Consider the following 20,503-nt stretch of genomic DNA (forward strand, 5'->3'; position numbering starts at 1 on the left):
AGTCTTGGTGATCCATAACTCATAATCCAGGGGAAATAGGACTATCTACTTGGTCTACTCATACCCCACTGGGGGAGCTGGTAGATCTCACTTCTAGCAATGTGAAAAAAGAACTGAGGAATTTGAATAGCTCTGGTTCTGGGTGTTCTGGTGAAAATGTTTAACAACCAGCTCTCCAAAGGATGTAGGGGAAGATGCCTGCATGACACAGTCTTATGTTAAATTTGCATTATTATCCATCACTTTCTTAAGACTAGACAGTCAACAAAACAACTGTTAACTGGTCCACAGTGAAATCAAGTCCTGATTTATATGAAGCATCTGCTAGTTTCCAAGGTATAAATGTTCTCTCTGAAAATTTAACAATCAGGTCTCAAGAGTCAGTTCAAGCTGGCTCCAACCCACCCCTGACTAGCTCCCAAGTTCCCTATCGATCCCTCAGCCTGGTCAGAGAGGTGAGTGAGCTTCCTGCCTCCATCCCAGGTGCACCCTTCATCCCAACGACTCCCTAGCCATGGAGGGACCCCTGTCCAGGGTCAAGTCTCTGAAGAAGTCCTTGAGACAGTCATTCCGGCGAATTCGTAAGAGTCGTGTCTCTGGCAAGAAGCGGACCAACCCAAATAGCCCCAATAGCAAGGTAAGAAGAAGGGATGATCATGAGTAAGTCTCCTCTCTGGCCTTCAGTTTCCTCGTCTCCAGATGAGACAATTGTAGCTCTCAAATTCAAGGGACTGTACAACTCATGATGTTCCATTCATTTACATTGAGGTGTTTGGGACTGACTGTGGTCCCCTTCCCCGGGGAATTTTTAATTATAAAAGGGGAAACTGGAGAGAACAAGAAATTACCCAGAGAAACTAATCTCTACTAGTGAGATTTCAAGTGCTGGCCACAGACTAACAGGGGAGATTGGGTGGTGGGTTTGAGGGGTGCTCTTTAGTATATGTCTAGTTCCATCTCCAGACCCTAGAGATGATTACAGCCCTTTAGGAGCTGGGGGGGAGGGAGGCTGGGGGGATGAGAAGAGTGAGATGCAGAGAGAAGGAAAAATTAGGGGTTTGTTCATTGTTACTTTATAATTAAGAAGCAACTATGTGGTGGTAATGTTTTGGGGGCTGGTGGAAACATTGCTTTTGAGAAGAAAAAGCTCTGATCAAGAAGGTGTATGCCCCTTCTGAGGGACTCAAGCCAAATGGAGCCTTGCTGGATGGGAGCCATGTAGTCAATCAGCATTTATTAAGCGCCTACTAGGTGCCAGGCACTGTGTTAAAAGTTGGGCATACAAAGAAGATAGACATCTGTATTGATGACTTGGCTGGGCCCATGGAAGTTGGAACTTCATTCTCATGTTCCCTCCTGGCCAGGTGCAGGAAGCCAATGCCCAGCTGGCCGAGCAGGCCTGTCCTCACGATGTGGAGATGACACCTGTGCAGCGGCGAATCGAGCCCCGATCGGCAGATGACTCACTCTCAGGCGTGGTGCGCTGTCTCTACTTTGCCGACACTTTCCTCCGGGATGGTAAGGCTGGAGTGGCCTGTGGAAGGATATGGGAGAGAAACTCCCCAAGCCCAGGTCTCTGATCTCTACCCGATTGTTATCCCTACACCCAGAGGCAGTGTACATCTGCGGAAGGAGCGTAGGACCGGGAGTGAGGAGACATGGGTGCTAATCTCCTCTACAGTTGCCCTTCTTACCTCTCTATAACCACAGTTATATTTTTTTAAAAATAGTATTTAATGGGGGCAGCTAGGTGGTGCAGTGAATAAAGTATCAGCCCTGGATTCAGGAGGACCTGAGTTCAAATCTGACCTCAGACACTTGACACTTACTAGCTGTGTGACCCAGGGCAAGTCACTTAACCCTCATTGTCTCACAAAAAAAGAGAAAAAATAGTATTTTATTTTTTCCAATTGCTTATAAAGAAAGTTTTTAACATTGATTTTTTAAAAAATTGAGTTTGAAATTTTTTCCCTCCCAAGATTTGATATAGGCTATATACATGCCATTATATAAAACATATTTCCATGTTAATCATGTTGTGAGAAAGGAAATAGACCAAAAGGAAATAAAAAAACCAAACTGAAAATAGTCTGCTTCCATCTGCATTCAGACTCCGTTAGTTCTTTCTCTGGATGTGGAGAGCATTTTCCATCATGAGTCCTTTGGAAGTGTCTTGGATCATTGTATTACTGAGAAGAGCTAAGTCCTTCATAGTTGATCATCGCACAGTGTTGCTGTTACTGGGTACCATGTTCTCCTGGTTCTGCTCACTTCATTTTGCATCAGTTCATATAAGCCTTTCTAGGTTTTTTCTGAAATCTGCCACAGTTACAATTTTTTTTTTGTTTTTTTTTTTAGTGAGGCAATTGGGGTTAAGTGACTTGCCCAGGGTCACACAACTAGTAAGTGTTAAGTGTCTGAGGCCAGATTTGAACTCAGGTACTCCTGACTCTAGGGCCGGTGCTCTATCCACTGCACCACCTAGCTGCCCCCACAGTTACAATTTTTAATGAAAGTCCTTTGGAAAGCATATAGTACTAGATAAATGTAAAGAATGTATTGATATGATTGTTCTTGGCTATACCTTAGCTGGAGGTTGAAGAGTAGAGCACCTGTTGAACTCTGGTCTCTCTCTCCTCCTTCCCTTCACAGCTACTCACCATGGCCCGACCATGTGGGCAGGCACCAACTCGGGGTCGGTATTTGCTTATGCCCTGGAAGTACCATCCCTGGAGAAGTTCTCTGAGCGAGCGGTGGAGGCAGTCCTGGGCAAGGAGGTGCAGTTGATGCACCGGGCCCCGGTGGTCTCCATTGCTGTACTGGATGGGCGAGGCAGTCCTCTGCCTGAGCCCTATGAAGTGTCCCGAGACCTGGCCAAGGCCCCGGACATGCAGGGAAGCCACTCCGTGCTTATCTCTTCTGAGGAACAATTCAAGGTAAGGAAAGCCGAGGGGCCAGGACTGAGCTGTGGATAAGCCTTTCCTTACAGTACACATTCCCAACAACTCATAGTACCACCTCCTTCCCATCAATCCTCCCCAAACTCACTCTGTTCCTTATTATGTTGCTTTAAGAACATTCTTAGCTGCTCCTCAGACCAAATTTAAACTCCTCTCTCTGGCATTGAAGACCCTCCCCAAGTTGGACCTCATGCCCTTCCACCCTGATTTCTTTTTTTTAAATTTTCTTTTCTTTTATTTATTTATTTATTTATTTAGTGAGGCAATTGGGGTTAAGTGACTTGCCCAAGGTCACACAGCTAGTAAGTGTTAAGTGTCTGAGGCCAGATTTTAACTCAGGTACTCCTGACTTCAGGGCTGGTGCTTTATCCACTGCGCCACCTAGCCGCCCCTATGTCTTTTATTTTTTAATTTACAAACATTGGTTTTATATTCCCATTCTCCCCACCCCCCTTTAACCCTCCATTTAAAAGAAAAACAAAACCCTTGTAATAAATATACATAGTCAAGCAAAACAGATTTCCAGATTGATCATGTCTAAAAGTGTACATGTCATTCTGTCTGCATCTTGAATTCATCACCTCTATGTCAGGAGATCAGGTAGTCAACAAGCATTTATTATGCACCTGCTATGTAACAAGCACTGTGCTAAGCAGTAGGAATGCAAAGAAAAGCAAAAAACAGTCCCTGCTCTCAACGATCCCATAGTCTGATGGAACAGGCAAATAACTGTTCAAACAAGATATATACTAGATAAGTTGGAGGTAGTTAGTGATTATAATCAGAAGAGTAGGAGCAGCTAGATGGTGCAGTGGACAAGAGCGCCAGCCCTGGAGTCAAAAGGACCTGAGTTCAAATGCAGCCTCAGACACTTCCTAGCTGTGTGACCCTGGGCAAGTCACTTACACCTGTTTGCCTCAGTTTTCTCATCTGTAAAATGAGCTGGAAAAGGAAATGTCAAACCACTCCAATATCTTTGCCAATAAAAACCCAAATGGGGTTATTGAGAATCAGACACAACTGAAATTATTCAACATTAGCAACAAAATCAGTAGAGTAAAGGCAGTAGTATTAAGGGAAAGCTTCCTGTAGAAGGTAGGATTTTAAGTGGGACTAAAGGAGCCAGAAAGGCTAGGGAACGGAGATGAGGAGGGAAAGAGCTGTAGGCATGGGGGAGTAGAGAAAATATTCAGGGAACACTTCAAACTCTCCGAGTTGGGAGATGGAGTATCATGTACAAAAAACATCCAGGGGGCAGCTAAGTGGCACAGTGGATAAAGCACCGGTCTTGGATTCAGGAGGACCTGAATTCAGATCTGGCCTCAGACACTTGACACTTACTAGCTGTGTGACCCTGGGCAAGTCACTTAACCTCAATTGCCTTACCAAAAAACATTAATAATAATTAAAAAAAAAATTGAGTCTCAGGCACAGTAGGTGGTGCAGTGGATAAAGCATTGGCCCTGGATTGAGGAGGACTTGAGTTCAAATCCGGCCTCAGACACTTGACACTTGCTAGCTTTGTGACCCTGGGAAAGTCACTTAACCCCCATTGCCCTGCAAAATAAAAATAAAAATTTTTGAGTTCAAATCCTTTCCCTCCTGCTGGCCCCTCCCATGCCCCAGGGAAGATAAGCAACATGATATTAATTATATTGATTTCATGCTGCTGATTGGTTCTCTAAGCTTTGTGGCAGTTTGATCTCCTCAGCTGGACTGAGGCACCTGAATGTATATCCACTCTGTCCCTTACATTCTTAGCCTAGCGCAGTGAGCTTCAGGTACAGATTTGTTGAGTTAACCTTTACAGAGAAGGGGCAGCTAGGTGGCTCAGTGAATAGAGCACCGGAGTTCAAATCCGGCCTCAGACACTTAACACTTACTAGCTGTGTGACCCTGGGCAAGTCACTTAACCCCAATTGCCTCACTAAAAACAAAAAACAAAAAACAAAAAAACAAACCTTTACAGAGACTTCACGTCCAGTGTTGTGTAATGGGAAGAGCACTAGAGTGACCAGTCAGCTGCATTCTAGTCCTGGTTCTATTCATTGTGGGAATGGTCAAGTCACCCTCTCTTAGCCTCAGTTTCTTCCTCTATAAAATGAAGTGGTGGTCAGCCTATATGATCACTGGCCTTCAAATTCTAACAGTCTTAAGATTTCTAAGCGACCTTCCTCAAGGGTCCATTCTTCCCCCTCTGTTGTCTCAGATAAGGCCCCAAGGATGACCAGTGAGGATTCAGCTTAGTCTCCAAAGCTCCTAAGATATGAGGAACTCTGTCCCTATCAGGATCAGGGCATTACGTTCCCCCGGCACTTAGTCAGATCTCAGCCGCCCCTGCCTTGGCCCCCAGTTTACCCCCACTACTCTAGCTCTGGGCAGTTGAGACTTATTAGTTGTTCTGGGGATCAGCAGGATTGGCCAGCTCCCCCCAAAGTCTTTGCATGACACCTGTTGGCTTCCTTCCTCTCCTCTCCACAAGGTGTTTACATTGCCCAAGGTCAGTGCCAAGACAAAGTTCAAGCTCACGGCCCACGAGGGCTGCCGGGTACGGAAGGTGGCCCTGGTCACCTTCACCAGCGTGGCCTTTGAGGACTACACAGAGAACTGCCTGGCCTGCCTCACCAACCTTGGTGACATCCACGTCTTCGCCGTGCCATCCCTTAGGCCTCAGGTGCACTACGACTGCATTCGCAAGGAGGACATCAGTGGCATCGCTTCCTGTGTCTTCACAAAGTATGGGCAAGGTGAGTGTTGGGGTGGGGAGAGAATCCACCTACCAGACATGTCCTGATGGCAAAGTTTCTCTTTGGCATTTTTTCTGCTCCTCATGGTGTCTAGCCTGTGCTCTGTTCACAGAGGGCCTTGTTCTTGGCTGCCTGTCAAGGAATGTCTGATAAAATATCAGCAGATAAGAGTTTAAAGTGGTCCTTATTTACATTTTAGCACAGGGCTCTTAGAAGATGTCAAAGTACAGTTATTCCTTCCACATCACAGGGGCTATTTATTTATTTGTTTGTTTGTTTATTTATTTATTTTTTAGTGAGGCAACTGGGGTTAAGTGACTTGCCCAGGGTCACACAGCTAGTAAGTGTTAAGTGTCTGAGGCCAGATTTGAACTCAAGTACTCCTGACTCCAGGGCAAGTGCTCTATCCACTGCACCATCTAGCTGCCCCCCCCACATCACAGGGGTTAGTGGTGTAGCACCCCCAATATCTAGAAGATCCATATAAAATTTTTTTGGCCCTTCCTTCATACTGGAGCAAAAACCTGAATTTTTTTCTTTTATGCTTGTTGAAGTGTCCTCTCTGTCCCTCTGATTCCTCATCCCTGAAGTGGGGATAAAAATGCTTGCTTAGGTAATGTAGTGGATAGTGCTGGGCCTGGAGTCAGGAAGACCTGCGTTCAAATTTGCCCTCAGACACCTACTAGCTGTGTGACCCTGAGCAAGTCACTTAACCCTCTTTGCCTTAGTTTCCTCATCTGTAAAATGAGCTGGAGAAGGAAATGGCAAACCAACCACTCTAGTATCTTTGCCAAGAAAAACCCAAAAAGGGTCACGAAGAGTTGGATACAACTGAAATGACTGAACAACAACAACAAAGTACCTTATTGTAAAATTTGGGTTAAGTATTGGTTATAAGCTTCATGTCATCTGCTGACCTTCACATGTCTTCTTCAGCTTCTGCAAAATTCCCAGTTAAATTTTTATGTGATATATCAAAATTGCAATGGGGAAAGCTGTGATGTGGAAGCGATAACTGTACATGAAGGCAGACTTTGAAGCACTTTGCTGGGCAACAGAGGAGACATATTTTGGCCAAGGGGGCTGCTGAAATCACACCCCACAGGCAACTATGTATTTCACCTATGCATCAGCCAAGCCCTTAGGCCTCAGGTGCACTACGAGGCCTAAGGGATGGATCACTGGGTTGGCCCATTTTAAAAATTAAACCTTATTCAAGTTTGAATCAGGTGTATTTTTCTTGCCCTACCCATCCCAGCCCAGAGAAGCTTTTTGGTTGTTGAGAGGGTGGGGTGGCTTCACTCAAGCAGAGAAAATAGGGGTTCTACCACACCCTCCCGTTACTTTCCCCTATCCCATCCCACTGTGACAAAATGATTTTGTCATTTCGTTATTTTGGATGGGTCGGGAAAGGACAGCAGATCTCTCATCATGTGGACAGAAAGTTGAGGGGCAGGGAGAGGGAGCACAAGCTTATGGAATTACTGGGACCCTGGGGTTGGAATACTTAAACGAGAATGAGAAGAGGGGCAGCTAGGTGGTGCAGTGGATAAAGCACCAGCCCTGGATTCAGGAGAACCTGAGTGCAAATCCAGCCTCAGACATTTGACACTAGCTGTGTGACCCTGGGCAAGTCACTTAACCTTCATTGCCCTGCCCCCCCCCCAAAAAAAAGGAATGAGAAGGAGTCAGAACAAGAGGTTAATGAAGAGGAAAATTTACACTGAGCTTTGAGACTTTATGGGAAGAAGACCCGTGACCTGGCTCCCAAAGGTATCATGGCAGAAAACAAGTATATGCCAGCTCCCAGGGTGGTAGTATGATGGGTGTGGGTCTAGTGATATTAGACAGTGTGTAAGGCACTTTCTTTGGCCATCTCAGGATGGGAGTTCCACGTAGGTTCTGTGGGCCAAGGCTCCATTTCAGGTATATCTTTCGGGACTATTGTGTGTGTGTGTGTGTGTGTGTGTGTGTGTGTGTGTGTGTGTGTGTGTGTGCGCGTGCACGCGCGCACACGTGCAGATTTCTGCCCTTTTCCTTATGACTAACAAACCATTGCAGATGCCCAGCAACATTCTAGTGGCCTCTTGCTTGGGGGTTTTGGTCAGATTATGGAGAGTAGCCAAGGTAATGTTGGTTAACGTTCTAGGCCAGGCTCTTATGGTACTTATTATGTAAGTGTGGTCAGGCCCCTCTTGCTCTCTGAGCCTCAATTTATTTTTCTGAAAAATTATCATCAAGACCCCTTCACATTCTGACAATCTTGAGTCCTCAATGACTTTCCTCTCCCTCTGGTGGCACAGATAAGGCCAATATGGATGACCACCCCTGACTTCCAGCCTAGTCCCCAAAAGCCCTAGCAGTGGCCCATAGCAATGGACTGGAGGAACACCATGTTACTGCAGAAAGAGTGCCAGCCTTGTAGTGAGAAAGCCTGGCTTCAAAACCCTCCTCCACCACTTACTAGCAATATGATGATTATAAGCTTCTTGAGGGCAAGGGACTATTTCATCTTTTTGGGGGGAGTGGGCAATGAGGATTAAGTGACTTGTCCAAGGTCACACAGCTAGTGAGTGTTAAGTGTCTGATGTCAAATTTGAACTCAGGTCCTCCTGACTCCAGGGCCAGTACTTTATCCACTGGGCCACCTAGCTGCACCACCCCCCATTTCGTCTTTGTCTTCTTTTCCGCCAACCCCTACGAGAATGACTAGAATGTTAATAGGTGTTCAGTTAAAAAAAAAAAATGCTTGTTGAAATGGTTAGAAGTCACTTGTCCTCTCTGTCCCTCTGATTCCTCATCCCTGAAGTGGGGATAAAAATGCTTGCTTAGGTAATGTAGTGGATAGTGCTGAGCCTGGAGTCAGGAAGACCTGTGTTCAAATGTGCCCTCAGACACTTACTAGCTGTGTGACCCTGGGCAAGTCACTTAACCCTGTTTGCCTTAGTTTCCTCATCTGTAAAATGAGCTAGAGAAGGAAATGGCAAACCAACCACCAAGAAAAACCCAAAAAGGGTCATGAAGAGTCAGACACAACTGAACAAGAACAACAAAATAAAATTACTAAAACTCCATCACAGGGTTCTTGTAACAGAAGCATCTTGTAGACATTCTGTGTAGGTCCGGGGTTCTTCCACACCTCTAGTTGCCTCTAGTCAAATTGCAATGCAAAAGAATCACAGAGTTTTGAAGAGATGGATTTTGGGAGTTAGTCCATTCCCTTCTTGGGAGTGATGGGTTTAGAGGGCCCTGGATTTTCTTCATACCTGCACCACCAGCCCCAATCCTGGCCCCACCAGACTCTCACAGCTGTCTGTCCCTCCTGGCTGACCCTGCTCCCACATTCCATGAGCCCCACACTTTCCTTCTGTTTTATAATCCCAGCTCTGGGGGCTAAGTGCTTAGCCTGGGGCAGCAGGCCCCCAACTTGAGCCAAGAAGTAGCTAACAGAACTTTGTGCTGATCAGTGGGAAAGATAATAGGATTATATAAGACAATCCCTGCCTATATGAAGTTTACAGTCTGATGGGGGAAGAAGACATATTCACAATAATTATTTTAAAAAAACAACATATGGGGCAGTTAGGTGGCGCAGTGGGTAGAGCACCGGCCCTGGAGTCAGGAGTACCTGAGTTCAAATTCGGCCTCAGACACTTAACACTTACTAGCTGTGTGACCCTGGGCAAGTCACTTAACCCCAATTGCCTCACTAAAAAAAAAACGAACAAAAACCAACCAAACAAACAAACAGAAAAAATATATAATGGGTGGGGAAAAAAGTGCCATGCAGAACAAAACCAATGGAGCTAAAATTAGAAAGGAGGTGGTTTAACTGGGAATAATCTCATTTCCAGGATATATAAAGAATTGATTCAGGACAGCTAGGTGGCGCAGTGGATAAAGTACTGACCCTGGAGTCAGGAGGACCTGAGTTCAAATCCGGCCTCAGACACTTGACACTTACTAGCTGTGTGACCCTGGGCAAGTCACTTAACCCTCATTGCCCCACAAACAAACAGACAAACAACAAAAAAAGAATTGATTCAAATTTGCAAGAATAAAACTCATTCCCCAATTAATTAACAGCCAAAGGATATAACAGTTTTCAAAGGAAGAGCTCTAAACCATCAAGGGTTCTATTCAGAAAAGGTGCTAAGTGAGGTGAGGAGTGGAGGGGCAAGGGAGTCTTCACAGTTGGGGTCCTTTGACTTGGGCTTTTTTAGGCTTGGAAGGAATTCAGCAGATAAAAATGGGGTATCCCTTAGGTATCTCAAGAGGAGATGCAAGCAAGAGCTTCTCCATTCTCTTAGCCAATGGTATGAGGCTGTAGAAATGAGGCCTTGTCTTCCCTATAGTGAAGCTGGTTTGGAATTCTCATAGTTCTTCCCCCAGCTATGCCTTGTGACTCAGGGCAAGTCACCAATAAGAAGAGCTAACATTAAAATAATAATAGCTGCCATTAATAGGGCTTTTAAAAAATACATTTTGCCTCATTTTATCCTCCCTACAATCCTGGGAGGGAGGAATCCTAATTCTGAGCCATTATATATATATATATATATATATTTTTTTGTTGTTGAGGCAATTGGGGTTAAGTGACTTGCCCAGGGTCACACAACTAGTAAGTGTTAAGTGTCTGAGGGCAGATTTGAACTCAGGTCCTCCTGAATCCAGGGCCGGTGCTCTATCCACTGTGCCACCTAGCTGTCCCTCTGAGCCATTATTAATCTCCTTTTACAGATGAGAAAACTGTATGACCAGAGACACACAGTTATTAAGTGTTTGAGGCTGGATTTGAATGCAGGGCCTCCTCACTTAAGGCCCAGCACCTATCCACAGGACCACATTGTTGTTCAGTCACGTCTGACTCTTCGTGACCCCATTTGGAGTTTTCTTGGCAAAGATACTGGCATAGTTTACTATTCCCTTCTCCAGAGGTTAAATGACTTGTCCAGGGTCACACAACTAGTGAGTGTCTGAAGTCAAATTTGAATTCAGGTCTTCCCACCTCCAGGCCGAGTATGCTATCCATTGGGCCATCTAGCTGCCCCACAGCACCACCTAGCTGCCAGTAAATAGCTAGCATTTCTATAACACTAAAAAGTGCTTTGCAGATATCTCACTTTATCCTCTCAGTAGCCCTGGGAGGTAAATGCTGATATTATGCATATTTCACTGATAGGGAAACTGAGGCAGGAAGAGGTTTGTTTTTTTTTTTTTAAACTGATTTCTCCAGTTTTACACAGCTTTTAAGTGCCTGAGGATGGATTTCTACTCAGGTCTTCCTGAATCCAGCCAGGTCCAGCTCTCTAAATCACTTTCCCTCTCTAATATCTTCAACTTACCACAGGAGACTTGGGATGGTAGTGAGGTTTGGGAGAGGGCAGAGGGGATGATTAGCCCTGACTCCTGCCTAACCCTGAATAAGAATTGATTAATTTATTGTTATTTTTGTTTGTTTTGGGGGTTTTTTGTGGGGTAATGGGGGTTAAGTGACTTGCCCAGGGTCACACAGCTACGTCTGAGGCCGGATTTGAACTCGGGTCCTCTTGAATCCAGGGCTGGTGCTTTATCCACTGTTCCACCTAGCTGCCCTCCTGAATAAGAATTAATCAGATCAGAGGGCAGCTAGATGGTGCAGTGGTTAAAGCACCGGCCCTGGAGTCAGGAGGACCTGAGTTCAAATCCGGCCTTAGACACTTGACACTTACTAGCTGTGTGACCCTGGGCAAGTCACTTAACCCCCATTGCCTGCAAAAAACAAAACAAAACCAAACCAGAATTAATCAGACCAAATTGGTTCATTTATTTGTTTAGGCTTTCTTTGGGAACAAACACTGGAGACTCTTTTCAGTCATGTCTGACTCTCCATGACCCCCTTAGCAAAGATACTGGATGGGTTTGTCATTTTCTTGTCCCGCCCATTTGACAGAGGAGGAAAATGAGGCGCATAGAGGGTTAAGTGACTTACCCAGGGTCACAGAGCTAGTGTGTGAGGCCAGATTTGAACTAATGGAGATGAATCTTCCTCTTTCCAAGCCCAGTGCTCTCTCCACTTCGCCACCTAGTTGCCCTATTTGGGACTCAATTAACAAGTAAATATTGGGCCCCATTTGGCAATACAGAAAATGACTTTCTTAAGAGAGCCAGAGAATACCCAAGGGCCAAACTTCATGGGATAACCTCTAGGTGCAACAGGAGGTCAGAAAAGGAGAGAGGTCACTGGCCATCAGGGCAATCAAGGAATCCTTCCTGGAGGTGGTAGGACTCACTCAGTGCCAGAGAGATGGGATGGGGGTGGGGCGGGTAGAGGAGAGGCTCCCAGGGAAAGGAAAATGATGAGAACAAAGGTCAGGAGACAGGAAGAAGGCTGGAGACTAGCTGGAGAAGGATTTGTTTTATTTAGTGCAACCTGACGTATTAAAGGAGACTTCAGGACCCTGAGGGTGAGGGCAGGCATTGACTCATTGGGAAGTTGCTCACGTTCCTCCTCCCCATCCCTCCCAACAGGCTTCTACTTGATCTCCCCTTCGGAGTTTGAGCGATTTTCCCTGAGTGCCAGGAACATCACAGAACCTTTGTGCTCCCTAGATTTCATCCGACCTCATGATACCATCTGTGTCAGGTGCCAGGGGTGGGTGGGGTGCTGGGGGTGGGGGAGGAGACTCCTCCTGCCCAGGGCCTGATGACAGCGAGGAGGAGTCATGGGTACTCTCCACCTCCTGGCAGGATGCCCACTACTGCCCCTCTCCCTTGAAAAGGATCCTGCATCTCTTTAGGGCCCTGTCCTAAGACCCTCTGGGCAATTGTGACTCAGAAGATGGTGTGCCAATGCCCTCCTCAGGCTGATGTTTGCCAAGTGGCCCCTAGCACTGAGTGCCAGGAAGCCCCAGCTGACAGCTTGGTGGTCAAGGGAAAGCAAAAGAAGCCTTTGGAATGCAGATGTACTCAGTGTCTAGATGTGCCAGCCTTCCGGGGAGAAGGGTTCTGTACTGTGGCACAGTTGCTGAATCTTACTCACTACTAAGTCATGAAAGCTCGTCCTAGTCCCGCGCTTTGTTGGGAAACCAGATGTTGAGGCATTCCATGGGACCTTTTGAATGGTCTCTCCCCATCGGAGTGACCGGGGCCAGATTTTTGTAGCTGCCTCCTACCCCTGCTTTCACAGTCTAGTGGCCTCTTCCAAAGAAGCATTCCCCCTCCTCTCCCCTGGCGGCTGCCTCTTTCTCCCCACTATCACACCCTCTCCCTTCTTTTCCAGCAATGATTACAAAGGATCGCCCAAGCTGAGCCAGGCCAATGGAACCCACGTGCTGCCAGTGTCTGAGGGGAACCATTCCTTTGTTGATGGAGCTGGTGAGTACACAAGTATTGCAGGGGGTGGGGGGTGCAGGAAATGGAAGAAGAGGAAGAAGGGCTAGAAGGAGACTGGGTAAAAGTGAAAGGAGGTGGTGTCCCGTATTTGGGAGAGATCAGTGTGGTTCAGGTAGGTCTCAAGGAGGGAGTGAGACTTGACCTGGTCAGGTCAAGTCTCACTTTAAAGGTCAGGAACCAGAACCAAGAATCAGGAGGTCTAGGCTTTAGCCACATTCATTTTCTGTGTGGGTGTATATACAATATGTATGTGCATATACATGTGGACCACTTCTGCTTTGGTCTCTTCATCTGCTTAAATCAAAGGGAGAGGGTTGGATCACATGATCACTAAAGGCCTTTTAATTAATTAATTAATTATTTTTAGTGAGACAATTGGGGTTAAGTGACTTGCCCAGGGTCACACAGCTAGTAAGTGTTAAGTGTCTGAGGCCGGATTTGAACTCAGGTACTCCTGACTCCAGGGCCAGTGCTCTATCCACTGCACCACCTAGCTGCCCCACTAAAGGCCTTTTAAAAGTCATTTTTGTTTGTTTTTTTGTTTTTTTTTTAAAGGCAGTGAGGGTTAAGTGACTTGCCCAGGGTCACACAGCTAGTAAGTGTCAAGTATCTGAGACTGGATTTGAACTCTAGTCCTTCTGAATCCAAGGCCAGTGCTTTATCCACTGCGCCACCTAGCTGCCCCTAAACTCTTTTTTCTTTTTGTAGTGCTAACCTTTTTTTTTTTTTAACAGAATTTTATTTTCCAAATATTGTACCTACTTTGCTGGGCTTTTATGAAGAAAATTCTCTGTCAAGCTTAAGGTACTATATACAGGTTATAATGAACAGGATACCATCAGAAAAACCTGGAAAGACCTACATGAACTGAAGCAGAGTGAAATGTACTGTATACAAAATAACAGCAATAGTGGGGGATGATCTGCTGGGAAGCATGTGGTTATTTTCAGCAAGGCAATGATCCAATATAACCCTAAACTCATTTTTAAAAAGCTACAGTTCTGTGGATGAGACTTAGAAAAGCAGGGAGCAGAAAAAAAGATTCATCAGGTAGGAGGGGAGGATGAATGATAAACATATGTGTATAGATATGTGCAGTAGGTGAACATGTATTGATGTGTGGCCGTGTCCAGGAAGCAATGAGAGATGCCCCATTTTCCACCTATTACCAGGGGGCATGTGAGGACTTCACCAGGGTGGTGGCTCAGGAACCGAGATGCTGCACCTAGAGTCCCTTTTCACTTGTTAGGGAGAGGAGTAGGATCCTTAGAACCTTATGGATCCAACAAGTCCCTAGGGGAAGAGATGGGCTTAAGATGTGGGGTGGAAGGGGTGGCCCTTTATGGCAGGCTTGGGTCTCGTAGAGGGTAGAAATACATCCCCAGAGCCATGCCCCATTAACTTAGTACAATATCCAGTACAGAATCCCAGCTGAAGCCTTGGGGGAGGTAGAGGTGGTGGGCCAGTGGACAAGTGGGATGCCTCCACACCCCATCTTTGTTCTGGCTTTGGGCCCTCTCCCTGGGCTTACCACATCTTCCCCCTCCCTTGCATGTTCTGTGAGGACCCTGTACAGGGATTCAGTCTTGTTAGGCTTTTCGCACCACTGACTCTTTCTGGGTGACAAATTTTCATAATTCAGGACTCTGAAATAGAGCTGCGGGTGAAGGAAAGAGGAGGTAGAGGGAGGGTCATGTTCTTGGCCCCCTTCAGAGGCCTGGCCCCAGGAATCCCCAGGGTGATGTGACACATCCCAGGCCTAACTACTCCATTCTGTTCTCTTAAGGAACCCCAGAGCATTCCCAGGCTGCCCTCTCCCCAGCCTCCATAGACTCTCCCAACAGCACAGAAAACACGCTGGACAGCACAGGTGACATCACCGTGGAAGAAGTGAAGGATTTCTTGAGGTGAGGACAGGAGGAGGCCTATTTCCCTTGGCTGGCCACAAGGGGGCCCTAACATTCTTTTGGCCCACCTCGGTTTCTCCCACCAGACCTTTTATTGTCACGTCAAAGCTGACCTAGCCTTGGAAACCCAGATCTCTGGAGAGTCCAGTGGGTGCCCAGGTTGTTCTCCCAGGTTGTTCAATCAAAAAAAAAATTCCCCTTAGGGAAAGAAAAGGAAAATTGCCCATAGGGAAAACTGCCACCCCTCCCCCCTAGCCTCAACCCATCCTGGCTGTTCCCAGAAAAAGTGTCAACTCATATGTCAACTTATTTGACCCTCACAAAAACCCTGTGAGATAGTACCTGTTATTATCCCCACTTTGCAGAAGAGGAAACTGAGGCACAGAAGGTTTAAGTGACTTGTCCAGGGTCACACAGCTAGTAAGAATCTGAGGCCAGATTTGAATTCAGGTCTTCTTGACTCCAGGCTCAGTGCTCTATCCACTGGGCCACCCAGCTGCCTCACACAAAAGTGCCCAGTGTTGTATTCTGACTCTCCTTCTAACTAGATATGTCTTCAGGCGAGTTATTTACCTGTTCTGCTGTAAATGAAAATGGGAAATTTCCGTTTGACGTACTTCTCAGACTTCATGTGAGAAAATCAAGTGGGATGGTGAGAGAGAGAAGACTTGGGGGAATAGTTAGCACAGTGTCCCCAGGTTGTGGCAGTTGTTAGCCAGGTAGGGAAACAAAGGTCAGAGTGAGGTGAGAATGAGCAGCCGGGAGCAGATCCCAGGCAACAGCAGTGATTCAGGAAGGGACAGGGGAGGAAGCAGATAGAGCTAGACCCCTTAGTCTCACTCTTCCAAGCCCCAGGGTCCTTCTTCCCCCAGGGTGGTGATGAATAGGATGGGGCACCCAAGAATATCCTTCCCCATCTCAGCCCATACCCAATGGCCTCATCCCTCTACATGGTGTATTGGGAGGCGTGTTCTTCCCATACTAGAAATAGGAACTGGGGCGGGGGGGGGGGGAGCCTCCTTTCTCAGTCTGATGACAGTCTTCTCAACCCCTACAGCTCTTCAGAGGAAGCAGAAAAAAATTTGAGAAACATAGCAGAGGATGATGCCCGATCTCCAGGAATCCTGATCAAATAAGGTGAGGGGGAGCTTGGTAGCTAGAAACTACTGTCTAGGCCTGGGGGAAAAGGAGATTTAGGAAGGAAAAACATCTAGTTTCTGAGTCTGCAGATCTGTATTTGCATCCTCTGTAGGCTGCTTGCAGAGACCCAGGGGAAAAGAATCTTAGAATCTTTGAGTTTGAAAGTGATAGGGGGCAGCTAGGTGGCGCAGTGGATAAAGCATTGGCTCTGGATTCAGGAGTACCTGAATTCAAATCCAGCCTCAGACACTTGACACTTACTAGCTGTGTGACCCTGGGCAAGTCACTTGACCCTCATTGCCCTGCAAAAAAAAAAAAAAGCGATAGTCTCGGAATCATAGACTTTTAGGACTGAGCTTAAGACATTCGAAGTTCTATAGTTCAATATCATCCCTTTAGCAGAGGCCCAAGTAATGGGAAATCGTTTGTCTAAAGTCTCATATCAAATTAGGGTTAATCAATCAATTAATCAATAAGCATTTATTAATCATCTACTATTCGCCAGGCATTGTTCTGTGCTGGGGATACAAAGAGGCAAAAGACAGTCCCTGTCCTCAAGGAGCTTACAATCGAATGGGAGAAACAATGTGTAAGCAAGTATTTACAAAGCAAGTTACAGAATAGGATAGATAAGAAGTAATTAATAGAGGGAAGACACTAGAATTAAAGAGGGGGTTGGAACTTAAAAGAAGCCAGGGAGGTCAGTAGTCACAGCAGAAGGAGGACAGCCAGAAAGAGAAAATGCCTGGAGCCGAGAGATGGAGTATCTTGTTGATAAAACAGCCAGGAGGCCACGGAATAAGGTGTATGCCTGGAAAATTAGGAGGGCTCGAGCTGGGACTAGAACCTCAAGGTGAAACTCTTCAACATTTTATAAATGATGAAACTGAAGGCTGTGAAGGTTAAATGACTTATCTGGGAACTGCCAAGGAGTAAGTGGGAAGTATTTGAACCTAGTTTTGCTGATTCTATGGCTGGCTTCCAAGCCCCATCTTCTACCTGCTCACCCCAACCTTCTCCCTGAGCCTTTCTTTTTTTCCTTTTCTTTTTTTAAATTTTTGGGCAGAGCAATGAGGGTTAAGTGACTTGCCCAGGGTCACACAGCTAGTAAGTGTCAAGTGTTTGAGGCCAGACCTGAACTCAGGTCCTCCTGAATCCAGGGCTGCTGCTTTATCCATTGTGCCACCTAGCTGCCCCTATGAGCCTTTGTTTAACTCTACGTTCTGTTGCTATTTTCACAGATGTCTTGGCCAATCCAATTCAAATTGCATTTATTAAAAGCAATTGTAGATTGTATTATCTACAATTAAATAACAGACATAAAAGCACTTTATAAACCCCGGAGTACTTTGTAAATCTTAAAATTGCTACATCAATGTTTATTATTGCTTTTAATTTTTTTTAACAGGGCAGTCAGTGTATTTGGCACGGGGAAAACAAAAACAAAAATGAAAAACAATTCCCTGCCTTCAAGGAGTTTACATTCTGTTGTAGGGAGGCTACACTATACATGATAATTTAAGGAGGCAGAGAATACTAACAGGGTGAATCCAGAAAAGACTTCACCAGAATAATAATAACAATAGAGATAGCTAGCAGTGCACTGGATAGAGTGCTGGACCTGGATCCAGGGAGTCCTGAATTCAAATCCAGATTCAGATAGTTATTAGCAGTGTGACCCTGGGGCAGCTAGGTGGCGCAGTGGATAAGAGCACCGGCCCTGGAGTCAGGAGTACCTGAGTTCAAATCCGGCCTTAGACACTTAACACTTACTAGCTGTGTGACCCTGGGCAAGTCACTTAACCCCAATTGCCTCACTAAAAAACAAAACAAAAACAAAAGCAGTGTGACCCTGAACGAGTCACTTAATTGCTGTCTGCCTCAGTTTCCTCTTCTGTAAATTGGGGATGATAATAATAGCAACCGACCTCTCAGGGTGGCCCTGATGAGGATCCAATGAGATATTTGTAAAATGTTAGAAACCACCTTTGGTTCATTAAGGAGTAACAAGAGCAGCTGTTAGGGAAGAGTTGGAGGGGGATCAAGCAGCCAAGGATTCCAGGGAGCCAGGCCCCCTTTTCTTTGTCAGACGCAAGGTGGCAGTTGTGTCTCAGCCAATGGGTTGACCTCCATTTGGGGCCTGTGGGGATTCCTTAAGTTCCAGGGCAGGAAGATCCCCATAAGTTCTAGATTCAGGGTCACCATTTACCTTGTCAGGTACCCCCGCCCCCTTCCATTGGATGGAAGCTCACCAACTGAAGAGTTCTGCCAGAGGAAAACAGAAATGGGTACAGGGGGGAAGATAGAGTCCTCCTTTAATAGGTTGTGACCCAGATTTAACTGGGACATAGGGAGGGAAGGTAGCCTGATGCTCATTCCTCTGGGAATCAGGAGTTCTGGGGTGTGGTTCTTGGCTAAATCATTTCTACTTCTGGGATTTAGTTTCCACTCCCCCTGAAAAGGATTGGACTATTCTTTCTAAATCTCTGCAAACTTCAAGATGCAAGGTTCAGAGATAATTAGATACAAAAGAACCTAAGTAGTTCAATCTTTGCACCCCGTTCCTGTCTGGCTGTGACTTTATTCTAGGGGGTATCTCCAGCTGGGGAGATAGGCCCTGTGCCCTTTGCCCAGAAGAGTATTCTTTCTTCTCTTTCACCCCATCGATGGGTGGACCCAGAAAGTCCTGACCTCCCAAAGGGCATTTGTCCTCCACGGTCCCTTGTTCCATCAGCCAGGTCACCCTAGGCAATCAGGCCGCCATCCTGTTGAAGAGCTTCCCTCCATATGGAGACCTGATCTCCCAGTTACTAAAACACGAATGCTCGATTGGTCATTGGACACTTCACAAGTCTGTAACCGTGCCTAACTGGTTAGTCAGGAGACTGAACTTTGAACCCCAGAATTCACACTCCCCGTGTGAGGAAAGCACTAGTATAAATGCGAGTTATTTTACTGGAGTCATTTCCCAAGGGAAGAAAGAAAAGAATCCTTTCTTTCAAACAAGAAGTTAAGGCTGGTTCTTTACAATTTAGAAACCCTAGGGGCCAGGTAGGTGGCAGTGGATAAAGCACTGGACCTCAGACACTTGACACTTACTAGCTGTGTGACCCTGGGCAAGTCACTTAACTCTCATTGTCTCATGAAAGAAAGGAAGGAAGGGAGAAGAAAGAAAAGAAAAGAAACCCTAGGCTGTGATTTCAACAGCTTCTTCCTGTTGATGATACCAAAGTCCGAAGGGGAGTGGGGGATGCAAAAGTTCAGTTCCGTGACCACCACTGAAGCCATATTCAAAAACATGCATAGAATCCTGGACACAGATGTATGTGGCATGGTGCCCCAAAAGACTATGGCAGAATTGGGGGGCATGCCCCCTCCCCCCAACCTCTTTCCCCCTGCCGCTTTTGAGCTCCAGGAGTCTCCACCCTTTATAGGGGCAGCTAGGTGGTGCAGTTGGACAGAGCAGTAGGCCTGTAGTCAAAAAGACCTGAGTTCAAATCTGGCCTCAGACCTACCAGCTTTGTGACTCCTGGGCAAGTCATTTAATCTCTGTATACCTTGGTTTCCTCATTTGTAAAATGGGAAGAATAGTAGCACCTACCTCCCAGGATCGTTGTGAGGATCAAATAAGGTATTTGTAAAATGCTTAGATGTTAGCTGTTGTTCGATATTGTGAATCTCGGTGCTTGCCTCCACGCAAGACCTTGGAAAGGGAGAAGAGGAAGGGCGGCGTGGTACATGAACCCAGCAGACGGGTCACCCCTGTTTTTTCCTTCAGGACAGATGCTGTCGCCTGTGCCTCAGGCACGGAGCCCAGTGATGAGGATCAGAACCCACGGCCCAGCCAGGGGCCCAGCAGTTCACGCACACCTGCCCTGTGTCCATCGGATACTGTCCCTGTAACATAGGCTTGTACCTTCTAACTGGCAGGGCAGAGCAGCAGTGCCCTGGATCCCCATAACCCCTGCCCACCCTCCTTCTGGTCCCCTGAAACGACACTAAGAAGCAGCTTCTCTTGGGGGTAAGGAGAGGCGGGGGAGGACAGCAGGAACCAAGGAAGAAGAGAGCTCTGCATGTCCCTCCCCCTGGCCCTCACTGGCCATCTCTTCCACACCCCCACTCCCCCTAGGAATCATGTTTCTCATGTCTAAGACTGTTTCTGCCCCATGGACTGAAGGGATAGAACTCTCACTCCCTGAGCCCCATTACTTTCTCACAACACAGCCTCTCTCGGGAGCCATGCCTACTGTTTTCCCTGCTTAGGCTACCTCAGTTCGCCCAGAAAGCCTGTCTGTGGCAGAGGGGCAGGGGTGAGCCCCATGCATTCCCACCTTTCTGCGTGCCCGCCCCCCCAGTCATCCTTAAGTCCTCGGAG

General features: G+C 46.5%; 1 protein-coding gene across 4 annotated transcripts in view; it reads left to right on the forward strand.

Moving 5' to 3' along the window:
* Window positions 1-20,184, forward strand: part of LLGL1 (LLGL scribble cell polarity complex component 1) — a 103,481-nt gene extending 83,297 nt beyond the window's left edge. For 3 of the 4 annotated variants that reach the window (XM_043978138.1, XM_043978136.1, XM_043978139.1), the window contains 9 exons: window positions 484-637; window positions 1,365-1,518; window positions 2,653-2,936; window positions 5,443-5,707; window positions 12,218-12,332; window positions 12,969-13,063; window positions 14,868-14,988; window positions 16,046-16,125; window positions 19,907-20,184. In XM_043978138.1, the coding sequence (XP_043834073.1) occupies window positions 484-637; window positions 1,365-1,518; window positions 2,653-2,936; window positions 5,443-5,707; window positions 12,218-12,332; window positions 12,969-13,063; window positions 14,868-14,988; window positions 16,046-16,124 (1,267 nt within the window). In that variant the 3' untranslated portion in view covers window position 16,125; window positions 19,907-20,184. The remainder of the gene's footprint in view (window positions 1-483; window positions 638-1,364; window positions 1,519-2,652; window positions 2,937-5,442; window positions 5,708-12,217; window positions 12,333-12,968; window positions 13,064-14,867; window positions 14,989-16,045; window positions 16,126-19,906) is intronic. The other variant, XM_043978137.1, reaches the window with a different exon arrangement.
* The last annotated feature ends 319 nt before the right edge of the window (window positions 20,185-20,503 follow it).

This window comes from Dromiciops gliroides, chromosome 1, assembly GCF_019393635.1.
Source record: "Dromiciops gliroides isolate mDroGli1 chromosome 1, mDroGli1.pri, whole genome shotgun sequence".
In the NCBI taxonomy this organism is placed as follows: Eukaryota; Metazoa; Chordata; class Mammalia; order Microbiotheria; family Microbiotheriidae; genus Dromiciops; species Dromiciops gliroides.